Source organism: Phaenicophaeus curvirostris, chromosome 2, assembly GCF_032191515.1.
Source record: "Phaenicophaeus curvirostris isolate KB17595 chromosome 2, BPBGC_Pcur_1.0, whole genome shotgun sequence".
Lineage (NCBI taxonomy): Eukaryota > Metazoa > Chordata > Aves > Cuculiformes > Cuculidae > Phaenicophaeus > Phaenicophaeus curvirostris.
The window spans coordinates 125,895,491-125,916,177 of NC_091393.1; the positions used below are offsets into that span (position 1 = coordinate 125,895,491).

Genomic DNA, 20,687 nt, shown 5'->3' on the forward strand with positions numbered 1-20,687 from the left:
CAGGGATGGTTTAGTGGTGGGCGGGTATGGTTGGACTCGGTGATCTCTAAGGTCTTTTCCAAACAAACGATTGTGTGATTCTATGATTCTATATATAGTTTGTTAACAGGCTGATCCAGTGAGAGAGGAAGAAGATTGGCTGTCCCCAAGAAATATCAAGCAAATACAATGGATCATCTGATCATTTAATTCATGCATTTAATCAGCAACGGATTTAAATATAAATGTAAAAAAAATTTTTTAAGCAAATATTCATTAGATGGCTTTAAAATAAATTTACCTTTTGGTAATGAAATACAAATATTTCTTTGAAAGAGATAGGACTGAATATCTGTAAAGCAATCATTGAAGCTATGACCATTCTCTGCTAGTATGGAAAAGGAATGAGAGCCAATCAGCTGGATATTCTCTTTGTTCAACTCAGAAATAAATGGTAATATGAGGAAATAATAGTAAGATAATTTTTTTTATTTCTTTATGTTCACTCATTTGTTTCATTTAATTAAAATCTAATCTTTCAGTATTGAATCTCTTTCAAAAAAATAAGAAAGACAAAAAAGAGATAACACGGCAGTATAGGAACATTCATTTTGAAGTTTTCACTTAGAAAACCATGACTCCTGGTGGCTTCTGTCAGTTTGACGCTTGCAGAGAAGGTGATTTGCTTTCTGATTAGGACTGGGTATGGAAGATATCTTTGAAGGGATGGCTGACCTAACCTCCTGAATGCTACTAATTTGGAAAATATGAACAGACCACTAAGATTTCTCCCAGGAATGACAGACATCCAAGAAAGAGCTTTCAGCATCCTGATGGTGGAACCTAATTTCAAGTTGAAAGATATAAACAGCTGCTGCCATTTAACTCATATTTTTCAGATATTTTTGTACATGTACTGAGTAAGTTTTTACTCACTTAAACAAAAATAGCTTATTTAAGCTTATTTAAGCTTTTTAAGTGAAAAAAATTCAAAGTGAGAACAAACGTAAGACAGAAAGTGTTCAGGGGTTGTTGGAGAGGAGGAAACATTGGCAGACTTTTATGAGAAAGAAAAGAAATGCTGTTCATCGTGAACCTCAAATATACAGTAATTGTATTTTAACTTTGGGTTACTTTTCAGTCCTGTCCTCAAGGCTCATCCTTGACCCTGTGTCTCATTTAACTCCTTGCCTTCCTTTACTTCTGTGTATGGCTTCCTCTTTAATGACCAAAAGGATCCTTAGCAAAACTCTTTCCATAGCCTCCAGCAACGTATTGCACAGAAGTTGTAATGAGGTACAAAGTCATCTTGGTGGATGAAAGTCCGGGTTATTGTGGAAAGTTTATAAGAAGAACTGGAGAACAAAACCATAGAGTTTCTTTTTTTTCCCATTCTGTCCTAGATAACTAAATATAAAGGATCATTGGGCACAGTGGGGTTGGGCTGAGGGTTGGACTGGATGATCTTAGAGGTCTTTTCCAATCTTAATGATTCTATGATTTGAAGTACTTTGTGTTTGTAAATTTTGCACAGAACACTTCACCCATGCAATATTTACATTGTTAAATGCCTTCTCACTTTTTACAAAAATGAATGTATGAAAGCTTTGAAAGGCTAAAAGATTCCTTCTAGACAACAAAGTAGAAAAGAGTCAGTCCTTGCACAGCTGAAAAAAGAGAGTATCTGAAATAAAGTGTGTTCTGACAAATGTATTTTCATTCGTAGATAGAAATCTGACATATCTAGCATCATACAGCTGACATTCCATATGGGACAGCCCTGTCTAGTGTCTGTCTAATGTTTTCCAAGGGAAAATACATCAACAGAAACAAAAACACCTGTGGTGCTTTATCTGAGAGAAGTTTTCCACTTAAATCTGAAAAGACTTGAAGTATGTTGCCCGTATAAGAAGTCTGAAAGTTCATCCATGGTAGCTTGTCCTTCTGAGATGCCAGTGGCAGCTTTCAGTGTCTGAATAATGCCTACAGGCACCGGAATCCTTCTGATAGATTTTCATCTCCCGCCCATTGCCTCTCCATGTAGTTGTGTGTCCCTGCTCCCAGCTATCATCTCATAGAGTTCCTTCAGATACTTCAATTTTTGTCTCTCTTAATTGAGCGGCCACTACCAGCACTTCCCAGGTGGAGTTAATTGACCTTTGTTTATCTCCAGTTCTCTTCTTTCTGCTTTGTTTTGTTTTAGGAGGCAGTGACATCAGAGGCAGGGACTCACCACGTGGAAAGGGACTCCATTCACTCTTCTGTAGGTTGAACACAGTTGCTTCCCAGCCAGTTCTAAAAACTCCCCCTTTTTCTTGGAGGTAACATTTGGTTCAGCTTAGATCTATCGACATTAGGGGTTCTACCAGCCACTTATTACTGTTGGACTTAGTAGGACGTATTGTATAGTTTCCTATTTTTCATAGCTCCTACTCAGCTATCTTGTTGTGTCCTTGAAACAGTCTAAATAAATCTGTGCCAATAATGACATTTTTCACCATTTCATTTTCTTCTCTCTTTCAGTAAGTATATTAACAAAGAATTTCAATATACAATTGCCACTTATTATACCTCATCCATCACTATATTCTGTGCTTTGCCATGAAAATGATATTAACACTTTGTTTCCCATCACAACCAGCTTTCAAATCAGCACATTTTCTCCCCCTTCCCAAAGACTTTCTTAAAAAGTTAAACTGGGATGCTCTGGTGAAAAGCTTGTTAGAATATGGATAAAAAAAACCCAATCCATTTCTTCACTGCCACCTTCTTGTTTAGCCCTGTGCACGTGAAGGATGCGACTGTAACTTGGGAATCTTGTGGTTAAATGTGATATCCTGCAACAGGCTTGAAACACAAAGCTTGTTTCCATGACTATATTGGCTCAGTGACACCAAAAGCTAAAATACAAGTAACTTTACAGAGCAGTTTGTGGTGGCTTCTTTTTTTTTTATCTCTTCTTATTTGAGATAAACAAATGTGTTCAAAGGCTTTAATTGTTTCACTTGGGCTTGGCAAAATGACTACGTATTCTAAAATCAAGCTTATTTTATATTACAAAGGTACAGGTATCTACAGCCCCTTCTTGAAACCCTGGTGTGGTTAGGATAACACTCAGATGTTGTTTTTAGCATTAGAAACTGAAAAGAGCATAATTAGGACAGATACTAGAGATGAATCATTTTTCTACATGGTGGCTTCAAATCTGCTGTGCTCGTCATAGTTGTTGAAGTGACTTTCATGCTGTTTCTCCTCTTCTGGAACCTGTCGTGACAATCAGGAAAGAGTTCAGTTGATGAGATATAGATTTCCTTTTACCAGTTAAAGAGACTAAAGTGCACTGAGAATGTTGTTCTGTTTGTATACGTTATCTATCTATTTTTTAACGGTGACCTTGCCTGACATGAACCAATAGCCCTGAATTCTGAGGTGTGAATTCAGGTTTTTTTAACAGAAGAATTCCGTAACATTGATGCTCTAAAGAACTAAGGTGATCACCTCTAATGAAATTTAGAGTAAACTATATATCAAATATCAAGGTCCCTTCTCATTACATGGTCAAGCTCACTTACCTTGTTCTGAACAGTTCTACTGACACTACAGGACCTTCAGTTGAGCACAGCTATGTGATTAAGACTGGCTGAGAATTCTTCAGCCATGCTTTAAAACTTCCCTTTTTCTATATATTTTATCATTTAAACATGGTAACCTGAAAGGTCTTGCTGAAAAACGGTGCTTTGACTTTTCTGAGGTCAAACAGTGAATGACTTGCTAAGCTGCTGTTAAAAGTTGGTGCTTTTTTTTTCTGATTGTCATTGCGACAGCTCGTCATTTGGTTCAGAACTTCCCCTTAGGCTGCAAACTTTGTCTGACCCAAAGCCAAGTTGCACGGTTCATACTGGAGTTTAATTCATTAAAACACCTAATAAAACATCCTTTGGGGTTTACAGTGTTTTATTTACAAGGAATTTATGTAATGTATTTCTTCTGGTCTTATTATTTTGGTGTAAAAGATAAAATTCATACTGCCTATATTAAGAATCTGTTATCAGCCTCTAAGGAAGGGAGATGTAAAAAGCCTATAGACAATACCATTAGCTAAGAGGAAGGGTATGTCTGAGTTTCTGCTCTGCACTTGATTGTAGGCATCTAACTCAGACCCGTGAGTAGGACTGAACTGATCAAATCTACATCTCTGGAGTGTAGAGCTCTGCATTCGAGGGAGGCCATGAAAGGTCTCTCATTATTGGTGGGGAATGTGGAGGCTTCCAAGGATTTCATTCATGTAACCGTAACATAGATCTGGAATGATTCAAATGAATAATCTAGAGTGATCTCTTCTTGAGCATAAGGGGAGCTCAGCAAAGCCGTTTCAAATGGACTTGTTTCTCAGCCGCATTGTTCGTGTCTTCATAAGAACGGTGCCAGAAGGCCCATCTCCTTCTGAACGACAACCTCAGGGGTCAGATGATTCAACCAGGAAACAGAGGAGCTTCTGCTCAGCCCAAGGGAGAGTGTCCCTACAAGTACTGAAGCAGTGTCCTAAGTGTCATTCAGTGTGAAATTTTAGATAACACTAGAAAAGCAGCACCACTTAGGCCAAAATGCAAACGTCATGTGTCTAAACTACAAGAAGCAAGACCTGACAGACTAAACACCTTAAAGGGAAATAAAGAGTTCCACTGAGGTTTTAATTTGTGGCTCTATTTCTCCTTTTTTTCAAGGTTAGTCCAATGTCAATGGCACGACTAGCTAGCAAGTTCAAAAATGATCTTGAAGGTGACCTTGAGAAATTCACAGCCTGAGGCAGAGCATTATTTCTGAAAGCTGACTCGTGTGTGCAAACCACAAACCCCAGGAGAGCAGGACTGCAGTGTGCAGTACATCTTCCAGCATAATGAAAATAAAGGGAGGTTGTATCTTACCTCCCAATAAACTGAGTCGTCAAAGCAGTTCTGGTCAGATGCTTGTCCCAAGAAGGGTAACTTTAGAATAGCACCTGCAGAAAAAACACCATCAGAAGTTAAAAAATGGACAAAATACACAAATAAACGTTCCTCAGATGTGCCCTGGGGAGTCATCTAAGTCTTCTGACCCATTTCCTAGTCTACAGAAATGCCCAGCCATCCTGGGACATCAGGTCAGTCATTCTGAGAGGTGAAGTAAATTTCTTCATGACTTTTACAAGGACAATTAGAGTAATTATTACAGTTCTTACAAGTAATAATTAGAGTAATTGTTACAAGAGTAAGAGCTTGAGTTTTAATTGCTCAAACCTTTTCCAGGTTTCTGACTGGAATTTTCTATTTCAGCCTGAATTTTTGTTTGGAAAATATCCACAATCACATGGGAACATGTGACACTTAAATAAAAATGCCTTAATCTCTGTTGAAAATTTTAAGTTAGAGAAGAATCCCATCCCAAGCAACATCTTACTGCTTCTATAAGTACAACCTTATATCTTCGAAGCATGTATTCAGTAAAATATTTAGGCTTCATTTGTAGACAAAATTACTGGAAAAGTCCTTTTTCTTTTGGGTTTCTGCCAATGTGCCACCACATATTATTTCTGCTTTGTTGTTTTTTGTTATTCGCATGGAATTGTTGATATGTTGATGTTCTCTATGGACAAACCTTGAAATTCACAGCTATTTCAGTTGCTGTGTGCATCACACTGACCTGTCAATGCTCCACCCGCCAGTGCAATTCCAACTGAACTGCCCAGGGCAGCTGCCTGCCTGCCAGGTTGCCTGAAAAGGATGGGAAAAGAAACAGTTGGTAACCAAAAAATTGTTACACTCTGGCACTGATAATTAGTCTTCTGACACTGTACTTGCTGTCTGCTGGACAAAGCGGCTCGCAGTAAAATATCCTCGTATTCCTGTGTGCAAGACAGAGATCATAATGGGATTGATTATAGTTTGGGCTTGGTCTAGATTAGAGATGAAAACAAGTTCTTTGAAAACCTTATTAGTGTACTGTAAGCCTTTAGGGAATGCTCCCCTTTATAAAAGAGACCAGCATTTCATCTTCTTGGAGGTTTTCACAATAGCGGAAACTGCCAAATTGCCAGTTTGCTTGTAAATCTTACAGTTGCCAGCAGTGTAATTGTAGAATGCTAATACAGATTCTCCTGCACTCACGTGGTTCCATATGTTGGGGTTTATAATATTTTAATTTATTTATTTTTACTTGATCTTTTCGCTCGGAACAAGTTTGGCAGATAAAGTGTGTTAAAGACAGGGTATCAAGAAATGTCCAGTTTAAAATAGAACACGATAACTGATATCAAATCAAAGGTGGATTTTCTGAAACAAAAGTCATAATTAGATCAAAGGAAGGTGAAAAATTAGCATAGACCTTCATAAATCAACAAACTCCACTTTCTCTTCTCTCTATAACTCACCAAATGTCTTCATTTACTGCAGTTACTATGATGCCAGCGATACCTCCCAGTATTCCAGGCAAACCATGTAAATTATGAACTCCGCAAGTGTCTTGAATGTTCAGCTTGGATGCCAAAAAAGGCTGAAATGAGGGGACATATGAAGTTTATAATGAGTTTATAGTCATCCATTATCTCTGGAATGATATGCAAAAGAGAGTAGTGCAAGAAAAACTCTCACTTATTTCATGCGTGCAAAGTTTAGCGATAAAACCTGCTGTCTTTTCCTTCACTTGTTTATTTCCAGAGAAACCCAAGTACGTGCATATGATGGTACAAATGTCCAAGCTACCATCATAAATGCAGTGGTACAAAACACAGGACATTCCAGTGATAGAATCATAGAATCATAGAATAGTTTGGGTTGGAAGGGACCTCAAAGCCCATCCAGTCTCACCCCTGCCATGGACAGGGACACCTCCCACTGGATCAGGGGCTCCAAGCCCCATCCAACCTGGCCTTGAAAACCTCTATTCCCAATTGTTTCAGCCACGGCACATCAACACCTGTTCTGAGTGTGGTAGTCAGGTACTTTCTTCCAGAAAAATCACACTGGTTTAAAATAACAGGTATCTAGAGCTACTCTATAGTTTATCGGTCATTCCCTAAACTCCTGTTCTAGCAAGCCAAGGGAGTCCTGATAAAGAAAATGAAGCGATAAGTAAAATGAGAGCAAAGGTGTGTTCTCAATACTTACAGTCAGGTAGTGGTAGCCAAGGACTGAGATGATTGCAGCAAGGCTCCCGATGCACATGGCACAGAAGGGGGGGATTGGCATATCAGCACAGGTGCCCACTGCTACTCCTCCTGCCAGGGTGGCATTTTGAATGAGAACCTGCAAAGAGTAGACGGTGGTGGAGATGATACGTCTGGGGCACAGGCTTGCTCTAGGGCTGAATGACTTCTAATCTTTGCTTGTATCCAAAAATGGGGTTCTTTGGGTAGAATTTTTCCAATGAAGAATGAACAGAGATGTAAAACAGGGTTCCCTGTTACGTGTTCAGGGTGCTGTTTCTAACCTGCTCTACGGGAGTTTAACTGGAGCTAGTTTAATGAAACCCAACTTTTGCAAAGTCACTAAAACTGGTCTGGCCTCCGGAGAAGCCGGGCTGAGCCAGGGAATCTGCTTCCTGCAACAGCAGCGAATTCCACCAGCCTGGTGAACCCTGCCTGCTCATGCTGGGCTCAAACAAACGCTGCTGGAAAGAAGAGGGTGAAAATGTAGGGCTGGATTTTAGGGCATGGAGGTGAAACGCTGGCAGCCCAGCAGCCCCAGCCTAGTTTGACTTTGGCTGTCGTGCAGCTGCACTGTGAGATCACCAGGGAACAGGTCATTTCCTTGAGAGACCAGCTTTGGTTACTGCAGTACGGTAACTCACATGGGGTCACCTTTGGAATAAGACCCAGAAGTCCACTTGAACCATGGACTAAGGTCTTTATGGTCCAGCAGGTTCTGCGGACACGAGAGAACAAGGGTGCAGGACCATCACTATAATGGCTGAGAACTTTTCACTCTCCAGATACAGAAATCCCGATGAGGAATCACATCACATACCTAAAGGAGGGTGGGTTGCCTTCAGGCCCAATCTGACATTATAGCTTTTAGAAGTATAATATCTCTAATTTCACCCACAGTGTGAGAAAATGTTCCACATAGCTCATGGACACTGGGAATCTGACTAATCATCTTTATTATACAGTAGTCCTTCAATTTAACGGAGGTTGGGATGTGCTTCTTACCATACTGAATTTGCCTCTTTGATCCACCAGACTGGAGAGGGCAAACGTCACGACAGTACATGCAGCCAAGGAATAGTAAGTGTTGGCAGCTGCTTTAATCTGCGTCAGTTCAGCTGCAACGGCAGAGTTGAAACTGGGCCAAAAAACCCAAAGGATCAGGGTACCTGGTTGGATAGAAGACAAAATGAAACAAAGACGTTCGGTCACAAAGGGTGTTTCAATGGGAATGATCCAACACAACAGGACTATCTACAAGAAATGAGTGAAGTGATTGGTAGGAAATATGAAATAGCCAAAATGCTGGAAGAAGTAATAGATTCTGCAGAATCTTTTGATGCTGGCAGCTGGGATGTTGATACATGACGTCTGTCAAATCTTGCTGGAAGGCTTCAACACACTGTAACCCCTTCTCATGCCCCATTTGTTGCCAGAGGTCATCGCCACTGTGAAGCCCACACCAGCATGGGCTGCATTATCAAGGCAGTTCACATGCAAATCACTTAGCATCTATTGATTTAACTATATAGTTTTAGCTGCTAAATTGATCTATGCGCAGATCTTATGAACAGATGCATGTATAGTTCCTAAAACATTCATTAGTGGGACAGAGTACAGCTCAGAATTTTTAATTATGGCCAATTACTATGGAAATGATGCTTATAATGAGTAATTTATCCAAAAAAGGAGCCACTACAAATGCGCAGTGAAAATCCTTCTTTAAATTGATCTTTCCTTTTTTTTAACTAAGAAGAAAACATTGTGCATATATCAGACAAAAGGAATAGTATTCCTTTTCAGAATGTATTTAAGAAAATGCATTGTATTTCAGAGTGTATTTAAGAGAACAAATGCAGTGTATGAATAGACAGTCATTAAAACGTAAGGACCAACAACTGATCTGCGCTCACTGTTGCTCGACTTACCAACCATGGCAAAGAGGTCTGAATGGTAGGTCGATTCTTCGTTTTCGTGTTTGTTTTTCAAACCAGGACGATACAAGACTAGGGTTACGGCCAAACCAAAATAAGCTCCAAACGCATGGATTGTCATTGAGGCTCCAACATCTGAGGCCTGTAATAAGGACCCAAAATAATGCCATGAAATTTATACTGCATAAAGATGAGGATGTGATGAAGGACAAGTCTGTATGACTTTATTTTCTGTGGTAGAAACTAGAACCTAGAATATGTAAACTCGAAGTTACAGGGAGTGGAAACATTTATTATAAACAGAAAATAATTATTACTAAATAATTGTACCCGAAATATTTCTAAAGCTAGATGTTCATTGCAGGCAAAGATTGTGATCTCCAGAATGGTCAAGATCAGCATCTGAACAGGACTCGTTTTCCCCAGGACTGCTCCAAAGGAGATCAAAGCAGTTGCTGTACTGAAGTCTGCATTTATCATACTGTAAAGAAAGAAAAAACAAAGCAAGGTAAAACAAAAACACACACACACAAAAAAATCAGTTTAAAGAGACCTTAAATAGGGGTGTAATTTCAAACCTGTCATATCATGAAAATGATAGAGCTTTAACTCTTCAGGATCTTTGTGGATGAAAATTAATTCAAGCCTTCACACCTGGGTTTTATGGAGATCTTGCCCCAAAAGGTTAAAAAAAAAGTAGAAAACACATAGGAAGGTTCCCTCCTACACGTACAATTTTATGTGCCCAGCTGTTTCAACTGACAGTGAAAAGTCAGATGGGATGCGTATTGCGGATGTGCAGGGATGTTTCCAGCTCTGTCACCTGAACTCCAAAGATGACAGGGAGCTCTTAGGTTTGGTCAAATGGTTTAGCTCATTTCATAGAATCATGGAATCGCTTGGTTGATCACCTCTGAGATGATCGAGCCCAACTGTCCCTGCCCACTACTAAACCAGATCCCTGAGCACCTCATGTACCCAGCTTTAAATCCCTCCAGGGCATTTTAAATCCCTCCACCACCTCCCTGGGCAGCCTCTGCCAGTCCCCAAGAACCCTTTCTGTGAAGAAATGTTTCCTGATGTCCAATCTGAACCTGCCCTGGTGCAACTTGAGGCCATTTCCTCTCATCTCATCACCTGTCACTTGGGAGAAGAGACCAACACCCACCTCTCCACAACCTCCTTTCAGGCAGTTGTAGACAGGGATGAGGTCTCCCCTCAGCCTCCTCTTCTCCAGGCTAAACATCCCCAGATCCCTCAGCGGCTCCTCATAACCCTTGTTCTCCAGCCCCTTCCCCAGCTCCATTCCATTCTCTGGACGCACTTCAGCCTCTCAATGTCCTTCTTGGAGTGAGGGGCCCAAAACTGAACCCTGGATTCGAGGGGCGGTCTCACCAATGCCACGTACAGGGGCAATTTCAAAACTTTTCCCTGTGTTGCTGTCACTGTGCATCATGTCTGCACTGACAGAGCATGGGGGAGAGCAAAGATGAATCAGAATACAAATTGTTCAATAACTTTGAGTACAGAAAGGCACCAACTTATGGATCCCTCTGCAAATACCTGCTAAGAAACTATTTACATTATTTCTGCTTGTCCCTCAGTAATGTTTGGATGGTGTTTCTTTCAAAAATGTCTATGAGCTGTCTCAGAACTGCTTTCCTGTAGCCCCCTTCAGTACTGGAAGGCTACTACACATCTTCCAGGTTCCAAAGCTCTAGAGATACGATATAGTCTTTCTACACGACCTGTAGCCCCTTTGGTTCCCTTGGCCCAGCACACCAGGTGTTGCTTCCTTAGAGGTAAAGGGCAGATCAGCATTTAGAGCTGGACAGTAAGGCTCAATCAAATTTCAGCGAACTTAGAAGTCTGACCCCATGGACTCTGTAGTTTATGGCTTCTGCTGATGTCTTAAGAGATAGGAATGTCAATATATACAATTCAAATGTACCTTTTGAAATCAATGTGAATTTTCCCTTCTCGCATGTGCCAAAATCCTTGCATCAAGGCTCCCCACTGGAGACCCAAGGCAGCGATGAGCATGTTCATACCAACACTGCTGAATCCATATTTCTTCAGAAAGGTCATCAGGAAACCGATTCCCACAAATATCATCACATGGACATCCTGAAAGACTGAAGGGAAACCATGTCTGTGTCATAACTATGAAACACGACTACGACGGGGAGAAGGCCAACTGAGGATTTAACTCATGTTATCGATGTGATCCATCCTTCCCCATTTCATGAGCTACTAGTTGAAGACTGAGCATCTGGAAAATGCAAGACCTGTGTTTCTTGCTATATCATAATGGAAAGAACTCTAGATGTCTGTAGTGGCAAATTGAATGTGTCTGGAAGTGTTCTCTGGCTGTGAAGCTTCCTGGAACATCACAGCTTCGTGTCGTTACAGAAAAGTTCTCTTCCCCTTCAAATGTAGGTTGTCACATCGAATGTGGTCTGGCTAACTCTGAAATTATACGTGGGCTTTGTTTGGGTGAGTGCTAATTGCCTCAGTGCAAAGATATGGATGTGATCCCTAAAAATTGCTGTACGAGAGATTGATTTCTTTACCTGGGTGAAAAAAAAGCCATTTAAGGTAATGTCTAAACTAGCAAAATAATATTATTGATCAGAAGATACTTAGCCTCCTTCAAATATGCTGCTTTATTTTTTTTCAAGTATGAATTTTATTAGCAGTTCTTCTTCTGGTTATTTAAACAAAAATCCTTTTTTCAGGCCTTTTAATACAAGCTAAGTGTATCAGAACACGGATATTTTATATTTTAAAATGTTTTTTTACTCTGAAGTGTTTTCTGTTATTTAATAGTCTCTTCAACAAACCAGCTGGACTCCTGTAATTAAGGTTTTTTCTCTGCTTTTATTGTTAGCAAGAATAGTTTAGGGAAACTATTTCTTGTCATTTCCATTTCATTGCCTCTTACATGTAATTATGCAGGAAAAACTTTATACTTTGACCTAGATAGTATAATATTTGTCTTGAATTTACAATTCCCAGTTATGTACTTTCAGCATTCCCGTTTTCCTATATGTGTTACCATCTTTAGCCAAAAGAGGGCCCAGAAGTATAAGTTCCTAGAGGTTCCTAATAAATGCTGTTTAAATAAATGCTGTTTTGTAATATATGCACTGTCATGTTCCAGCCCTGACTAGAAGTGAAACACCTGCACGCCTGTGCTAAAATCCTTTACACTGGGCTACACGCATCTAAGAAATGGTGTAGAAACGCAGGGCATTCACAGACATCCCCAACCCTTTTGCTTCTTCTTAAAGCTGGACATTTTCACATTGATTTCCTGACTTAAGTAACAGCCATTGATGGGGCTTTGGAGTCCCCTGCACTCTTCATAGGATCATAGAACATTTTGGGTCAGAAGGGACCTCAAAGCCCATCCAGTCCCACCCCTGCCACGGGCAGGGACACCTCCCACTGGATCAGGGGCTCCAAGCCCCATCCAGCCTGGCCTTGAACCCCTCCAGGGATGGGGCAGCCACCACTGCTCTGGGCAACCTGGGCCAGGGCCTCCCCACCCTCACAGTAACAAATTTCATCCTAAAAGAAGTCCTTTAGAAGCTTCCAGTTTTCCTCAGTGTTACTCAGTACCCAGAGCTACTTTCCAAAATCTGATGTTGTTCTTGTTTTGAAGGATACACCAATCAACTTAACTTCCCAATTTGAGCTTCTTCTACTGATACAGTTGCATATTTTCTGTTGCAATGCTGTGTGAAAATAACTGCCTCGCTAAGAGCTCGAGAGCTGTAAAAGATACAGCTGGGGACAATGCAAGCCATGCTAAAATAACCTTCCCAATCCTACCAGCAGCAAAGCCTTTAGTATCTTAGTGGATGGAGAACCCAAAACACAGCTTAATTTGCCCATATCTCTGTGTCAGAGGGAGCAATAAGGGTCTTTAGGGAAAGGATATTAAAGTACAAGGTCAACTGACAGGTACATATGTCTGTGCCCCCTCCCAGCTTGCAGCAGGTTGTGCAACAGGAATGCAGAGCAGCGGCTCCATGCCTGAGCTGGCTGCGGTGGCCGACAGCCCATCCAGAGCAACTCTCCTCCAAATGTCTTAGGAAACATGTAGCAGTGGTTAGTAGGACTGGTGGTTAGCAGTAGCTGGTAGGACTGGGGGTGTATAGGCTTCCTAGGCTTCCTCCAAACACCATCTTGATGCCCTCAGGTACATATGATCATCCACTTTTATTTTAAAGTGGGAAGAAAATATGTTTGCAGGTCACATGAGAAAGATGTTCTCAAATAAAGAAAGGTGGAACCATAGATCTTTCCCCCACATTTTTGAGGATAAGTGGAAACCGAATGCTGAACAACGCTTTTCCTCTCCTTTTTGAAATAATTTTCTACTGGTGACCATTCACCCAGTAACCTGTAGGTTCAGCTCCTTCACATTTGAGATGTGGCTCTGGTTCTTTGTCTGACTGTTGTAAAAATACTTTATTAAAAGCTTGTTGTTACCAGAAAAATCACAGAGCTAGAGGGCAAACCCACAAAAACTGCACAGTCACAGCCACAGAAGTAGCCTTTTTGTTGGACTTTAGCAGAAGAAAATGGCAATGTATTAAATAAACTCTTCACATGACAAGTCAAAGTCATATATGACTTCGATGGTTTTCAGTTCATATCACACTCCAGTTCCATACACAATATGACAGGTGCATTTGAAAAAGGTCTACTTCTGCTCTTTTTATTATTTAATCCCCCTGCACCATGGGCTCTCCTATAAAGTTTTAGTTTGTCCATTCAGGGTAGTCAGCTCCAGGTAAGAAAGATTTTCCAGTCTCCCAAAGGAGATTATGATTTGTTTCAGCTTAGTACTTGATCTTGTTTGCCATCCTCTGGTTAAACCATTGCAGACAAAGCAAGTCAATTATTCTCACCAAACAATCCCATTCATGTGTGCAACATCTCAGTAAATCATGTCCGGGTTAAAAAAAGCTGTTTTACTGTTTACGTAACCTGACCCTACACATGAGCAAAAGAACAGGTTTCAAAGGCGCTTTGATTACTGAGGAGTTTAATTCTCAGTGCCCATCAATAAGGTTTCTTTTTTGAAAGGTGGTTTCACAAATTTTACCCCAGCCCTGAAGATTAGAAAGAAGCAGCTGATTGATGTTTTAAAGCTGTCTGAACTTATTTACACAAAAGATTAAAAATCCTGGTTAAAACCAGGTTAACTCATGGATGTTGAGGACAAATTTCCCAAACTGAGTGGGGTCAACCCTTCTAGCCTAGACCTTGTGCTTTAAACTTCCTCTTATGCATTCATTTTAAGAAGAGTAGGTCTGGAATGGTTTCACATGATAGTGAACAGCATAGTTTGAAATACAGCATAGTTTGAAATGAACAGCATGATTTGAAATGAACTGTTTCAGTCACTAGTTGTGTTAACAAAACATAACACTCCTGTTCTGTGAGACAGGAAAATCATAGAATCACAAAATCATAGAATAGTTTGGTTTGGAAGGGACCTTAAAGATCATCCAGTTCCATCTCCCCTGCCATGGGCAGGGACACCTCCCACTGGATCAGGGGCTCCAAGCCCCATCCAGCCTGCCCTTGAACCCCTCCAGGGATGGGGCAGCCACCACGGCTCTGGGCAGCCTAAGCCAGGGCCTCCCCACCCTCACAGTGAAGAAATTCCTCCTTATATCTAGTGTAATGAAGACTGGGAAAAACTACAGCAGATCATGAACAAAACATCTGCATAAGATTCCACAAAGCTGCACAAGGCTGACATCTTAATGCTCCTGCAAGGTCTCCACATGATGGCAAAGGTAATTCTGGCATCTTGATTTATATGAATGATGGTTCATATAAACCATCTTGGTTTATATTTATTTCATATAAACCTTCTTGGTTTATATGAAAACCGACTTTTGCTCTGCCTGAAGGAGTAAACTGTAAAGCCTTGAACAACAAGCGTGGCACATAAGTTTTCCTAAGCCTTGAGCCATAGACCCATTGCAGGACATTATGTACAGGATACCAGCACTGAAGAAATCTTGTAGGAGCACTTACAAAACCATCACAAACCCTTGTCCTCCCATTCACAGCTCACCTGAAGTTGCCCATCCCATGCACCATGCTTGTATTTGGATCCACCCAAAATAGATACAAAGCATTGGGAATGAGCTCGACTCAGGGTCCCTCATCTAAGTGCAAAACTATGGTAATCATCATATCATTTTCATCTTTCTTTGGTCTGAAAATACTGAAACAGCTTGGATTCATGGCGCTGAGGTATTTAAGGTGCATAAAAGCAGGTTGAGCACCACACTTCTGAGAATACAAATTGGCCCATGGATCAAACCACATAATCTATGAGGAACGAATGAGTTAACATCCCTGGGGATATCATGGGAGGCAATTTGAACTCATCATTTTGTGAACTCAGGGGAAGTCTTGGCCCAGGATAGGACGTAATACGTCTGTGTAACAATAGCATGAACTTTCTGACTGGTCTGCGGGCAAACTGCGCTCTTGTGTGCATTTTGTAGACAAAGAAGTTTGAGAGGAAGTAGGAATAAAAGGGGAAACACAGGTATTAGGAGATCCTGCTTTTATTCCACTTGTTTATTGTGAATGAGATTCATTGTGAAGGAGATTCATCTAATCCTAGGTCAGCATCTAAAATCTCAACGTTACACCTGCGGTGTTTGCTTATGATTCTTTCTACTGGCAAATGGAACAGCCTGGCCAAAGGGGCACAGCTTGGTTCACATGGGTATGGTCCTTTCTCCCAAAACACTGGTCCCACCTGCATGCCCGGTGTTAGTAGCCTCTTATCTACGCTGTGCCAAAAATCCATACCCAGGAGGAGGCCAAGATGTGGGTTTGCATGAGCCGAAACTGTTTCCAGAAGCTTGGTAGAAGTTCAGTAGCGTGGACGATGGGATACAGGTATCACACAGTCATGCACTGCTGTGCAGAAGGGCATGGGAGACAGCAGGCAATGTCTCCCACATGTTTTAGATGCTGCTATTAAGGAAGAAATAACTATAGGTGATCCCTGACTGTATAGGTTACATCTAAAGGCCTGTATTGTAGCCTAGGATTCTGGTGAGAAGAATCCTTTCCTCTGTGATGTTGATGAGGCTCTTACTCTCTCTCTGACATCTTTTTAAAATGGAGATATTAAATTTAAAAAAACCCCAAAACAACAGGGCTCCAAACAAGGGCTGGGAGAGGGTTTTAAGTGTGAGAACAGCCTATACCAGGAGCTCCCCAGGGAACACAGCATCCGCATTGCTGTGTGTGGCCCAGCCTATCTCCATCCAGAATTATAGAATCGTAGAATCACCAGGTTGGAAAAGACCTCTTGGGTAATCAAGTCCAACCATTCCTATCAGAAGTCTCAGTGTTTACTGAGAAATGCACAACATCACTGTAAGGGACCATGAAACACTTCTAAGCTGCTGGCATGAACACAAGGACACCATGGATCTTTCTTCGTCTTCCTTGGAAAGGTGGACTCCAAGGCAACGAAGGTCAATTTAGTACCAGAGTCAGCAAGTATGATATTCAGACTGGAGAAGGAATTTTTCTCCGTTCTTTTGGGGCAAACAGACCTTAATTGGTGTCTGCAGGACCGATGTCCTAGATAGCATCCTCCTGGTTACTAAATTGTACAAAGATGCCCAAAACATGGTTGTTTTGTGGCTGCATTTGTTGTTGATGTGTTGTTTTGGAGTAAAGGCCCCATCCAACCTGGCCTTGAACCCCTCCAGGGATGGGGCAGCCACAGCTTCCCTGGGCAACCTGGGCCAGGGCCTCCTCACCCTCAGCATGAAGAATTTCCTCCTTATGTGTAGTCTAAATCTGCCCCTCTCCAGTTTATACCCATTCCCCCTCATCCTATCACTACAGGCCTTTATAAACAGTCCCTCCCCAGCTTTCTTGTAGCCCTTTCAGGTACTGGAAGGTTGCTATAAGGTCTCAGATCCTTCTCTTCTCCAGGCCGAACAACCCCAACTCTCTCAGCCTGTCCTCGTATGGGAGGTGCTCCAGCCCTCTGATCATCCTTGTTGCCTCCTCTGGACCCGTTCTAAAAGTTCTATGTCCTTCTTATGTTGAAGACATGACCAAGCTGCGTCTCAGAGAGAGAACAGTCTCTGGAGTAACTTAATTTACTGTCTCTCAGGAACACTGCAACATCTCAGAATCACAGAATCACAGAATCACAGAATCACAGAATCACAGGTTGGAAGAGACCCACCGGATCATCGAGTCCAACCATTCCTATCAAACACTAAACCATGTCCCTCAGCACCTCGTCCACCCGTGCCTTAAACACCTCCAGGGAAGGTGACTCAACCCCCTCCCTGGGCAGCCTGTTCCAGTGCCCAATGACCCTTTCTGTAAAGAATTTTTTCCTAATGTCTAGCCTAAACCTCCCCTGGCGGAGCTCAGTGCAATTAACACAAATGTGAGTAATTACCCCCTGAGGTTCATCAGCTGACTGGCATCAGGAGCTGATTAACACCATAAATTCACTGTTCTCTCAGCTGGACATTGCTCTGTGAGAGAATACACAGCACGAGGCTACCATGAAGTGCCCCCCAAGGCTGCATTCCCCTGGGACAGTCACTGAAAGGCCAGTTGGAACGAGACAGAAAGAGGGTTACATTCAAAATCACACAGATATTACATCCAGACAAGGAGTTTGAACCATTATGCTTATCATTAGGAGGGCTGCAAGCAGGGCTAGAAGCTGTTAAGACATCAAAGCCCCGAACAACAGATTAACCCAGAACAACAATTAACCTTCAGTACTGCCAGCAAGATACGGGATGCTCCTCTGCAGGCTTGTTTTTCTATTTATTTACAGGACCCTGTTCGTTGCATGAGGAGGAGAGGGAGAATGGGAGAAGTCAGCAACTATTTCTCAGGACAAAAGTTTTTGTCCCTGAACTTCGTCAAGCATTTACAGAACAACAAATCAACAGAAATATTTGCAGGCTGAACTATTGTTGTCCACAACTGAGTCACTGCTTTGAAAGACCCAAGGGGTTATCCACCTTGTGCCCTTCGTGGAGTCCAGTTTCTACAAGCACACGTTGAACGTGCTGCCCAATTTCTATATTCTCCTAAGACAGCCTTTTGAAAACTGGACAATAGTAGTGAAATGTTTTGTTCATTTTCATTATTTGATGCAATAATCAGGATAGAAGTTCTGGCAAGAAGCATTTCCAGTCACCTCCAGAAAACGCTAGCATTGTTCAAAGCCCTTCATATTTCTTCAAGTTTTAGACTGCTATGCAAACTCTAGAACTACTTTCAAGACTCTTCCCTCCCAGAACACTAATTTCAAAATTACTTAACTTAAATTTGTCTTTGAAGCCTGCTGCTTTCATACCTCAGAAGTTTATTTGCTCCAAAACATGCCTTCTCTTCTACCTATATTGGTAGGTCTCATAAGTTATTCAGAAATCTTGCTTAGGATTTGTTTAAAGAAATTCTAACTTCTGTAAGTCTTAGACAGCAACACTTACTTGGGTATGGTTCTACACGGGAATTATTGACGTCATATTCCACAAATATCCCAAATAGAACAATGATGATCACTTCCAGAAGAAGAGCCAGGATGGAGAACTTGAACCTCATGTTGGTGTCAAGGGCTGAAGGCATTGCAGGAGAGCAGGAGGCTGTGAGTGCCTGATAAAGGACTCTTGCCTTCAGTGGAGCTGCCTAATTCAGTGGATCTGGGTGATACAGCGAAAAAAAAAAGAGAAACGGACAAACACACCGTCACACCCACTATGGGAGGGAAACGGCGTGGGCCAATATAGCGATTTCTATTTCCCAGGCTGTTTCTGTGCATGAAACGCTGGCTTCGCTGTTGTTTTTTTCCAGTTTGTAATGCAAACCAGCTCATGTAACCACTGTCTTGTATGCATTTTAAAAAGGAAACAATCTAGAAGGAAATCTCACATAGCCTGGTTTGCTGCGCATGGCGAGGGGTGTAGTGGCAGTCAGTTGTGTTTCTTGTAGTCACTAATTACTACAAGTTCTACCTTTTATTTTAAAAGGTAAAGGATTTTTCATCTTATGGATAAGCTTCTGTCTCTTCACACAGGATACGATAGGCCAAAGGAATATCTTTCAGCAGGCTGAAAAGTTATTTACTCCTTTTTCACAGTGAATGAAGTACTTATAGAGGACAAGTTCTCACTGTGAACTTGTATTCAAAGACAAAGTAATTATACTTTTTCATAAGAAAATAGGATATTTTTAGTTGTTGGAAAATAAAGCTGTAGAATATTAAAAAAATCTGAAAATATAATTTTTTCAATTTTAAGATTTTTTTTTGCATTTTCTTTAGATCAGACAATGAAAACTAGTCAGAGACCAAATTTCTTAGATTATTTTAATCAGCCCAGATTGTAAACTTCCTCATGGATAAAGAAGCAAATTACTGTGAGACAGCCATTGGAAAGCTGCTCACACACCATAAGATCATGGAATCATAGAATGGTTTGGGTTGGAAGGGACCTCAAAGCCCATCCAGTTCCAACTCCCCTGCCCTGGGCAGGGACACCTCCCACTGGACCAGGCTGCTCCAAGCCCCATCCAGCCTGGCCTTTAACCCCTCCAGGGACGGGATGGAGGATGCCTGCTGGAGATGGCTGCTGTGACATTAGGAAGGAGAAGAGCCTTGATGCTGTTCTGTTTTCTAGTATAAAGGTAGAATTAGACCGTTGTCCAAACTGAATTTAAAATTATCTTAGGCTTTTCTCCTGAAAAACAAGTCAGTGGCTTTGGAGTAGAAACCAAATTCTCCAGAAGGTAGAACATACCAGTCTATTATGGAATCAAACTTGCAAGTAGTAAGGCTAAAATGTGCATATATGTATTTTTATTTTGTAGCAACTCTTGTTTTTCACTTGAACAGCTCAAAGAGAGGCAGCAGAGCTTTGTTAAAAAGCTATTGCTCATCCTTGCTTTACCACAGGATAAAACCATTGCAGACGGCAATGTTTGATTGTAAGGACCTGTGAGCTCCCTTGTTTGTACAGGAAGTGATTAAAAAAGAACTAAGTCACAAGTCTAAGTCCCTTTGATTTTTACCCATAGCTCAGCTATGAACATCTTGTACTATTCATGGCATAATGTTTCCCCCAGTCCGTGTCTCACATGACATAGGTGCAAACCTTAAATTAAGCCCTTTCTAGGCTCCTAGTGGTAATCTTATTGGGAAAAGTGACTTTAAATAAATGTTTACATTTTAAAATGAGTCAAATTGAGCTCGTTCAATCAGGACTTTCACTGAGTTTATTGCTTTATATCTTAAACTGCATGCAGGTACATAAAAAAACACACACACAGACACAACACATGAACACAATCTGTACTGAAAGACTATTTGCACTTGTCTAAGTCAGTCATGTTACGCTGCCTTTGTAGTTAACGAGAAATTATGCACACCTCAAGAAAATGATTAATCTCAACTCACTTAAAAAAGTTGTTTTAGGAAAAGATGTTAAAATTTTTAGAGTTTCTCATTTCCCTGCATTGAATACAATGCAAGCCTTTGGTGAGTAATTCAGATT

General features: G+C 41.2%; 1 protein-coding gene across 1 annotated transcript; it reads right to left on the reverse strand.

The window, feature by feature from the left end:
* Positions 1–1,558: 1,558 nt before the first annotated feature.
* RHAG (Rh associated glycoprotein) lies at positions 1,559–18,849 on the reverse strand. Its single transcript, XM_069850818.1, has 10 exons — positions 18,630–18,849; positions 11,045–11,228; positions 9,424–9,574; positions 9,088–9,235; positions 8,165–8,328; positions 7,122–7,259; positions 6,386–6,507; positions 5,659–5,729; positions 4,905–4,978; positions 1,559–3,243 (listed from the first exon to the last, which is right to left on the reverse strand). The coding sequence occupies exons 1-10, from the start codon at positions 18,763–18,765 to the stop codon at positions 3,166–3,168; spliced, it is 1,266 nt and encodes a 421-aa protein (XP_069706919.1). The 5' UTR covers positions 18,766–18,849; the 3' UTR covers positions 1,559–3,165.
* Between the last annotated feature and the right edge of the window lie 1,838 nt (positions 18,850–20,687).

Bases quoted from the DNA above. Each gene is read 5' to 3' on its own strand.
- RHAG (XM_069850818.1), bottom strand. From the start codon at position 18,765: ATGCCTTCAGCCCTTGACACCAACATGAGGTTCAAGTTCTCCATCCTG. The intron at 8,329-9,087 runs GTAAGTCGAGCA...CTATCCAACCAG, and splicing joins AGACCTCTTTGCCATGGTTG to GTACCCTGATCCTTTGGGTT. The intron at 7,260-8,164 runs GTAAGAAGCACA...TACTCTTTGCAG, and splicing joins AAAGAGGCAAATTCAGTATG to GTTCTCATTCAAAATGCCAC.